Source organism: Branchiostoma belcheri, unplaced genomic scaffold (assembly GCF_001625305.1).
Source record: "Branchiostoma belcheri isolate BF01 breed outbred unplaced genomic scaffold, Haploidv18h27 scaffold752, whole genome shotgun sequence".
NCBI lineage: Eukaryota > Metazoa > Chordata > Leptocardii > Amphioxiformes > Branchiostomatidae > Branchiostoma > Branchiostoma belcheri.
Genome location: NW_017804412.1, coordinates 98 through 9,828, shown reverse-complemented (window position 1 = coordinate 9,828; position 9,731 = coordinate 98). Strand labels below are relative to the sequence as shown.

At 43.6% G+C, this 9,731-nt stretch overlaps 1 protein-coding gene across 1 annotated transcript; it reads right to left on the bottom strand.

Annotated features, from left to right (window-relative positions):
- Nucleotides 1-1,196: 1,196 nt before the first annotated feature.
- On the bottom strand, nucleotides 1,197-8,670 carry LOC109485433. Its single transcript, XM_019789041.1, is given in 18 exon segments — nucleotides 1,197-1,393; nucleotides 1,702-1,841; nucleotides 2,117-2,319; nucleotides 2,713-2,821; nucleotides 2,994-3,031; nucleotides 3,033-3,134; nucleotides 3,388-3,490; nucleotides 3,737-3,909; nucleotides 4,097-4,281; nucleotides 4,494-4,754; nucleotides 5,012-5,134; nucleotides 5,334-5,456; nucleotides 5,643-5,765; nucleotides 6,237-6,632; nucleotides 7,005-7,115; nucleotides 7,327-7,737; nucleotides 7,965-8,075; nucleotides 8,287-8,670. Coding segments are annotated over 18 exon segments (3,081 nt in total). The 5' UTR covers nucleotides 8,585-8,670; the 3' UTR covers nucleotides 1,197-1,322.
- Between the last annotated feature and the right edge of the window lie 1,061 nt (nucleotides 8,671-9,731).

Genomic DNA, 9,731 nt, shown 5'->3' with positions numbered 1-9,731 from the left:
CTTGCTGAATTGAAAGCCCACAAACTCGTCAATTTCCTCAAATTTGTTGGAAAGTTCCTCAAAATCCATCGCAAAGAAAAATCAAATTAAAGGCACTATTCATTATGGTTGGTAAATGTAGATCAGTGACATCACCTAACTTAATTATCAGGTAAGTAGCTGTCATCACGGCGCAAGTTTAAATGTTGAGAAATGCCAGAACTATGACGGACTAATGTAAAACAAGCGAGAACTTGACTTTGGGGTATATTTAGCATAGTATATCAGCATGAAAGTTAGCATAGTATAGTAGGATTTTCAATTTTTTGTGTTGCTTTCCTTTAATATATACATGTAACTATTTAGACTTGGCAGGTATACATATAATTTGCATATTATTACATGTTATGAAACCTTAAAAGCCGATTATTCCACAATGTTTGACAACCAGTCTCACTGCTCTTTGGCCATTTTCAATCCTATCCTATCCTCTTTTGTCTTTCTCCTGAATCTGACGGTTGTCAATTGCAGATATGACGGCCACCATGTCTGACTCAAATTCTTGATAAGCCTTTCGAAATATTCCCCACAGGACTCTGAGGTTGTGTCTCTAACAGGTGGGACATGCTGGTCGTCATGTCTGTCACACGGTGGTGGCAGGAATGGTACCGTAAAGCACCGGCATTTTTTTTTTTTTGTTCAGCTGACAACTGCTTCCTAACTACACGTATATCCGACGTCTTTACCGTGTTTGTGTTATGATGATTTATGCGTAGCATTGGAGACATATTGTGTCACAGGTGTTCTGTTTATATGTCGTCCGCCACACGTGGTCTGTTACATATTTGGTCCTTTGACAAATTTGAAATTTTCGCAATCTAACGTTACAAATTAAATGCTATGTGTTGTGGAATGTTCTTCAATGTTGTGTTTTTGATTGATTGATTGATTGATTGATTATGTTTTATTGATTGATTTCGCCATCAAAATTGCCATTTTAACAGTTGTCAGCTTTCCTACCTAAATTCCAACAGGATTTTCTATGAATATATGTGCATATGATAACGTTCAAAAGAGATAAAGAATGAAAAATAAGTTCTGTAGATTGCGAAGGAAGAACGATAAAGAAAACAACATGGTTCAAGATGAGTAGAAAGAATGAATGAGTATGAGTGTGTGCGTGCGTGTGTGTGTGTGTGAGTGCGCCTGTGCGTATGCGTGTAAGATAGATAAAGAGAAAGAGAAATGGAGTGAGTGGAGGGAGGAGAAGGAGGGAGAGAAATTTGGGTTGCTATCCACGAATACGGCTCATGCTCACATTTCGAGCCTCACACAAAACACGACTACTCAGGTTTAGGGGTGCCGTTGGCAGCCTTGTCCTTTCCCCAGAGCTCAAGCGAATAGTTGTCAAAACCTGAAACGAAATAAAAATAAAAATTGAGAAAAGAACCAAACCGTGGTGGATAAACCAATGCTTATCGTGTATGATCAATTGCTAGTATGGGTTAATTGTTGTTTGCTCAGTGGATTCGATCTGTTACCGAATGTTACCAAATGACGGAATGCAGAAAATTGACTATACTAGAGGCATTGAAATCTATGCATTGTACATTACTAGTACCATGTTGACTTACTGAATGAACAGGCATTCTTTGATCAAGACATGCATTATGTACAGTGTAGTATTTACCAAGAGATTTTGTACATGGATATCTTACTCACCGACACGATCCTCAGCCTGCTCCTTGGCGTCACGACCACGTCTCTTCCTCACCAGCAAGACGGCAAATACCACCAGGAGGGCGCCGGCTATACCCGCAACTATCCCCACAGCGATGCCGACAGTGGGGACGGTGGAGGCTGTGGAACGGCACAGAGATATAGTATTTATACTGTCTATTTCCCTCACTTTAAACTAGTGTGCATGCATCTGCACTGGCAGAACTGTATAAGCACTATTATGAACTTAAGCTTATCAAGTTGCAAATGGTAAAATGCAGCAGATCTCGACAAAATGATTCTAGGGACGCGTTCAGAATAGTCCTTGAGATTACGTATCTTCGCAAAAGAATCATGAAAAAGAAATGTTGTAGTGAACTAGAGGCACAGAAAAAACACTGTACGTGATATACAAAATCTACCTTGGTTTTGTCCCCCCTTAACTGCGAAGGGTCCCTGCATGATGTCGGCCTGGTGGTCATTTTCACTCGCACGTCGCACTCGGGCCTCGCTCTCGTCAGACACGGCGCGCCTGCGTCGTGCTGCGGGGACACAGCCCTCACTGCACCGCGAGTTCGTGTCGTCTTTGAAGCAGACTACCATGGTGCAGTGGATGTACACCTGGCGCGGGGTAACGACAACATCTGCATGAATCTTGTGCACCGTCGTGCCTTTCAATGTACCCAAATACCACGAGGTAGCATAGACAAATATTCAGGCACAAAGAAATGTTCCAGAGAGCAATGAAGGAGACATGATATAGAGATGTACAGCTAGAGACGAGAAACTGCCCTCTCTGACATATGATTATTTGCAACCCTTTCAGATGCGAACTGTTTTTGCTGGCTTGGAAGAATTGAACAAAAAGCATTGCGCAGCGTTCAGGACACACATTACACCTATTAAGAGATCACCACCTTATATCTGAAATAAAAGGGAAATCAAATTTGAGCTGACAGTCAACACAGCCCACCATCAAACCAAAGTTTACATGTCTCTTTATTTCATATTTACCAGGCTAGGATCGTCAATGTTGGGGAAGGTAAATGATTGGATAGAGTAGTATAAGGCCATGTCGTTAGACAGTGTACTGTCCAGTTGAAGCGTTGGGTCGATGTCACACCTAGAGGAGAGAAGTGATCATGAATGCCACAGATGATTATTCAATCGCCGCTGTTAAAGAAAGGCAGACTTTGTATTCTACTAGTGGTTTTCAATTGAGAACATGTGAGTTTAACCCGATGTACCCAATGTTGGTACCTGTGATGCAAGGGAAGTATCTGAACAGGACATACCCGTCTTGAATGATGCTAACGCTTGGCGTGGCAGCAGGGGTCGGTAGTCGGTGTGGCCAGGCAGTGGAGAGCGAACAGCTGCAGGTTGTTCAGCGGGGATTTCACGCTCAATCCGAAGTTCAGATGGTCAGATGAGGACACCTAACCATGGAGAAATAAAATAAAACGGTCGTGTTGCGCGTTGGAAGAAGAACCAGTAAGGCGAAACGTGATTATTGTGCCATATTATAATAGTACACCAATATGCATGATAAGCTTAACTGAAACGAAATTTTTTACATTGAAGCTGATTTGTGAACAAAATGAGGCACCCAGCCTAGGCCTGGGCACAACGGGAATTTGGAGCATGGTTTGGACTTGTAAGACATAAGTAGTTAGGAAGGAAGTATCTCACCTGCAACGGGAAGTCGGGTGACTCATATGTAGCAGTAAAGTCACTCGATGTATACATGTGCATCTCGAAGGTGAAACTGGTTTTCCCGTCTACGACTTGCACACTGTACAGATAGACAACCATACGGATTGGTGATAAGAAGAGAATGAATGTATCTTGATTCTATTCAAGGAATTTGTATCTCATCAGTAGAAAATCCAGCACTAACATGGATTATTTGTTTATGAGCGATGCCTTGAGTTTTTAGGAGCCGAACTTTACTGACACTGTAATGTTGATGATGATTGTAACAAATCAGCCCTAGTGCATGTGCAGTTGTGTATGTAGTGACATGTATGGCAAGTCTTACCGAGGAAGTGGAATGTTGTACATGATCTGCCTTCCCTGTGAGACCACGTACTGACGGACGAACTCACACTGGAACCTCTTACTGAAGGGCGTTCCTCTCACAGCGCCGTTATCAGCCGTTTCCTGACTGCCGATGGCCTCGTTAGTGAAGATGAATTTGTCATCTTCTGACGACTGTGAAAATAAGGGAAATGCGACGAAACTTAATGAATAATACATAAACAGTAGGTATATGTTACGAAATGCCATTCTCCCAATTTGTAGGCATTGATAGTAACTTGATAGGCACTTGTATAGCAATCCCGCTCACCCCATGTATTTTTGTTCTGCCTGTGACCATCATGTATTTTGTTCTACTTACATCCTGTATCGTCCCGCAGGATTGAAGGGGGGCCACAAGAGTCACAAACTGGTCGGTAACTGTCGAACGGCAGCTGTCGTCCAACAAGTGCAAGTCCAACGTGACCCCTGCAGCTTCTAGCACTGCTCTGGGGAAGGCCACGGTCATGTAGTCCTCATAGCACTCCACATTCACGATAACCTCAGCTGAAAACGTTATCCGTGCAGAGTGAGCAGAGTCTTTTCTATACATGCATTCATAATGACTATATCATACATAGTCAAATCCATGTCAACAACACAGTGAAGTATTTACTGAATTTCCTTTTATTGGGACGAAGGAAGCTGTAGACTTTCTTTCGTCATGCGTTGGCAGACCTAAGCTTGTTCTCCATCCACGCCATATTGTATCGACTAACCTGTTGTCTCTGTCCCGGTGATCTCTCCTATTTGCTCGCCGTCAGCTCCAAACGCAGTCAGGGTGAAGGTGTACTCTGTGTCTGCCAACAGTCCGGCTACGGTGGCCGTGGTGTCGCTCGGTGCTGGCGGGGGAGACAGGTCCTGGTACGAAGCCCCGGCATGACTATAACGGAGTCGGTACCGTGACACCCCGGCGGGCGCCGTCCAGGACAGGATCATGTAGTCCATCTCCACATCGGTGAAGGTCAGGTCAGACAAACCTGTAAAGGAAATTACAAAGTAGGTGTCTCCTTAGGCAGCGCATGTATGTGCATACTAGCAACACATGATCTGTATGTGCAACAAACACTGAGTGAGAATTTTAACAGTTTCAAACTTTTTTGTGGCCCACCAGTCACAGCATGTTTGGTGGAACTCTGTGTAGACCCAGGATTTTGCTACGTGCTTCGTCTGTGTATATATTAGGCAAATAGAAGAGTGTATTTTTACATGTACGAAGTAGAGGGGTATTCCGTACCCGTGCAGGTGACTCCGTCCCCGTTGTAACCGCTGTTACAGGCACAGGTGAACCCACCGTCTGTGTTAGTACAGGTTGCTTGCTGGTGGCAGTTGTCTGAGTCATCTGTACATTCATCGACATCTGTGGATACAAAGAATCCAAATTACTAGTGCTAAACAAACCTATGCAATTGTGAATTTGTGCTTTGAAATAAAATGGCGACAGTGCTAAACAAAACCTATGAGAGGGTTGTGTTGTGAAATAAAACAGTGTTAACCCAAATCATTAAGTGAAAACTCAATGTTTACTGAAGATGTGTAACCAAACTCAATGATCTTACCGGTACAGGTGACTCCGTCCCCGCTGTAACCGCTGTTACAGGTACAGGTGAACCCACCGTCTGTGTTAGCACAGGTTGCTTGCTCCTGGCAGTTGTCTGAGTCATCTGCACATTCATCGACATCTGTGGATACAAAGAATCCAAATTAACAAAGCTAAACAAACATATGCAATTGAGAATTTGTGCTGTGAAATGAAACGGCAATCGCGCTCCACAAACTTATGAGACCTTGTGAAATGGATCTCAGTGAAGTTAATCCAAATCGTTAAAAACGTTTTACTGATGTACAACCAAATCGTATGATCTTACCGGTACAGGTGACTCCATTCCCGCTGTAGCCACTGTTACAGGTACAGGTGAACCCACCGTCTGTGTTAGCACATGTTGCTTGCTCGTGGCAGTTGTCTGAGCCTTCTGCACATTCATCGACATCTGTGGATACAAAGAATCCAAATTCATTTGTGTAATCATTTAGAATAATTCAGTTGTATTAATTTCCATAATGGTTCCCGGTCCTGCAAAATTTATTTTGTATTTAGTGACCTTTGTTAAACCATGTATTAGTTTTCTTTGCAATATCTTTGTTTCCGTTAATTCATTTTCAATTGCTATAATGATATTCATTTATTTGTATTCGTTTTGCTAGCTATACCTTTCTTTTCCGTTAATTCCTTTTCAATCATCATATTAATTTCATGACTATCATTTGTTAATTAAGTTATGAAGGAGGCGGGCCCTGTACAAACCCTGATGGCTTCCTACCCCTTACTGCACATTGGTTTTCTTTAATGTAATTGTATTTATTCTATTTATTTCATTATATGTGCGAATAAACAAACACAAACCAAATCGAAGCTAAGTGCAACAGAAACCTTTAACAATGTTATATATTTCATGACTTACCGCGTTGCAGTTGGCACATGAACGACTCCGACCGAGAGCACGACATGTCGCCCCATGTAGCAGCTTCTCCTTGGTGGTAGAATGAGCAGTCATCGTCTGTGTTCACGCCATTGGGTTCTCCCGGATACCAGCGGTTGTAGTCAGCAGTTGTGTCATGTGGAGTTCCATCTTCCCACATCCACACGCCCTCAGTGGCCAGGTCGTTCAGACCGATCCAGTAATGAGAATTTGGATTCCTCAGAGTGTTCAACAAGAAGTTGTCCACGTTGCTGTCCCGCGGCATGGCCAAAAGACCGCCGTCGTTTGCACACCACTGTCTGGCCTCGCTGTAGGGTTTCTTCTCCCAGAAAGCCTTAAAGCACGACCCCCCGTGTGGAGTGTATGCAGGAGGGCAATCTGTTGAAATTGTGATAGCTCCTAAGGTAGGTAGTGTTACGCCTCAACAGTGTACAATACGAATGAGTAAAGAGACTCTTTTTTCACGACCTAGTCATTTATTCAGCCGACGTTTCGGTGACCGTCTGTCACCGTCATCAGGGCAATTCTGACTGGTTCACATTGCACTGCAGCACATGCATTCCCAAAGGTGAAAAAAAAGTACAATACGAATTTGTACTAGGAATCATACAATCTCCCACGAATACAAAATGTTTTCCACACTCGAAGGAAGCAAATGGGTAGGGCGTGAAAATCATCGTCGTTACGTCACGGAGAACATCAGTAACTAATGAACAAAGAATAGATGGAATGTAAAAGAGAGCAACTTACTAAATTGACAGTTGTGTCCCGACCAGCCCTCCGGACATGCACACCTGTAGGACATGACGCCGATCTCGGTGCACACGCCACCATTCTCACAAGGGTTGGGGTTGCAATGATCTGTGCCAACAAATACAGCATGGAAAAGTAGGCTTATCATATTGGCAAAATCTATCTACGCTGGAAATGTTACACATTCTTGTGATTGTTGTAAGTCATAGTCACACAGCGTAAGAAATGTAACTTTCAAAGAAACAAAGTAGAGCAATTATCTCGGAGACGGTACTTGAAAGAAAACAAACAATTCACGAATGCCGTAAAGTTATCACACCTGGATTCACAACGTCGAGTTCCACTTGGCAGATGAACGCTTCTGACCTAGCGCACGACATGTCGGTCCATTCAGCAGCTTCTCCATAGTGGTAGTGTGCGCAGTCCTCGTCATGGCCCAAGTGGTTGGGTTCATTAGGAAGCCAGCGGCCGAAGTCACCGGTTCTGTTAAATGGAGTTCCATCTTCCCAAATCCACGTGCGCTCACTTTCCTGGTCGTTCAGACCGATCCAGTAATGAGAATTTGGATTCCTCAGAGTGTTCACCAAGAAGTTGTCCACGTCGCTGTCCTTCGGCATGGCCAAAAGACCGCCGTCGTTTGCACACCACTGCCTGGCCTCGTCATAGGGTTTCTTTTCCCAGAATGCCTTAAAGCACGAAGCTCCAAATGGAGTGTATGCAGGAGCGCAATCTGTTGAAATTGCGATAATTCTAATCAACAGTGTACAAAACGAATTTGTACTGGGAATCATACAATCTCCCACGAATACAAAATGTTGACAAGAGCACGATTTAGGCAATCGAAGGAAGCAATGAGTAGGACGGGATTTTTTATAATAAAAAAAACGTTATGTCGCGGGGAACATGTCAATAATTGAACAAAGATGGAAGGATGGAACGCAAAAGAGAGCAACTTACGAAATTGACAGTTGTGTCCTGACCAGCCATCCGGACATGCACACCTGTAGGACATGACGCCGATCTCGGTGCACACGCCACCATTCTCACAAGGGTTGGGGTTGCAATGATCTGTGCCAACAAATACAGCATGGAAAAGTAGGCTTATCATATTGGCAAAATCTATCTACGCTGGAAATGTTACACATTCTTGTGATTGTTGTAAGTCATAGTCACACAGCGTAAGAAATGTAACTTTCAAAGAAACAAAGTTGAGCAATGATATCTCGGAGACGGTTCTTGAAAAAAAAAACAATTCACGAATGCCGTAAATTTGTCACACCTGGATTCACAACATTTAGGTCCACTTGGCAGATGAACAATTCCGACCGAGAGCACGACATGTCGGTCCATGAAGCAGCTTCTCCATAGTGGTAGAATGAGCAGTCATCGTCATGGTTCACGTGGTTGGGTTCATTAGGGTGCCAGCGGCCGAAGTCACCGGTTCTGTTATGTGGAGTTCCATCTTCCCAAATCCACGTGCGCTCACTTTCCTGGTCGTTCAGACCGATCCAGTAATGCGCACTTGGATTCCTCAGAGTGTTCACCAAGAAGTTGTCCACGTCGCTGTCCTTCGGCATAGCCAAAAGACCGCCGTCGTCTGCACACACCTGCCTGGCCTCGTCATAGGGTTTCCTTTCTCCATACGCTTTGAAGCAGAATCCTCCGTAGGCAGTGTAATCAGAGGGGCAATCTGTTGAAATTGGGATATGCATATATACATCTTTGAACAATTTTCATCCTTGATAATTTGGAATGATTTGAGCAGTCCTCCATCATGAAAAGTGAAGTTTCGTCGTAATGCAGTCCCTCTGAGCTGATATTTACATTTCGGCGAATTTGAAATTCCGATAGGCACGAATCTTGGATAATTTTGCCTTATGGTTGAGCTACATACGCTGCAATAAACTGTAATAACTATATAAACCAAATAGTATGAAATGATTGTGGGGAAAATTACCTTGACCAGTCACACCAGTGCCCATAAGGATGAGAACTAGCAGCCATGCTGGTATCGACACCCGGGTGTTCATTATGTATCCAGGTTAGCTCGCCTGGAATAAAAAGTCATAAGGAGTGGAAATGATTACCTGAAACACTTGTCACAATTCGTTCTACCCGTGTAATCAATTGCATACTCCAGTGTGAGAAACAGGCGATGAGGGCAACGGTTATATTTCTGTGTATACATGTTTTAACGGAAGCAGTTAGCATGCACTACACAGTACATGGATTTTGTTTGAAAGAAACGTTAATTCGAAAGTCAAGGACGGTTACAAATCACTGAAAAGTTCTAACGATTCAGTCTTGAGATGAAATGCCCCACGTGCACAATCGCTAATTCTTTCATTACCCACATAAGGTTCACAATGCCTCGCGTTACAAGAAAGTTCATGATCTGTGTAGTCTTAAACGTAGTTAATCTTCAAACCGCTATAATAGCGCGGTGTGCCGGCCTGGTAATAGGTGACCTTCTCTAACGCACGTGCAGTTACCTGCAAGGCTTCTAGAACTAATGCAGCTTGACGGGTTAAGAGGTTAATACTATGCATCAGTTCAAGGATCTGCCTCGTTGCTTTTCAAAGTAACAGCCCTAAGGCCCCAGGATCCGAAAATAAACGGGCACGAGTACACTGCTGACACGCGCACACACACGTGTGGCACACGCGAAGTTTAAAAAAATCGTAACACAACAGAATTCTGTCGACATCGTGACGTAGCCCTAGT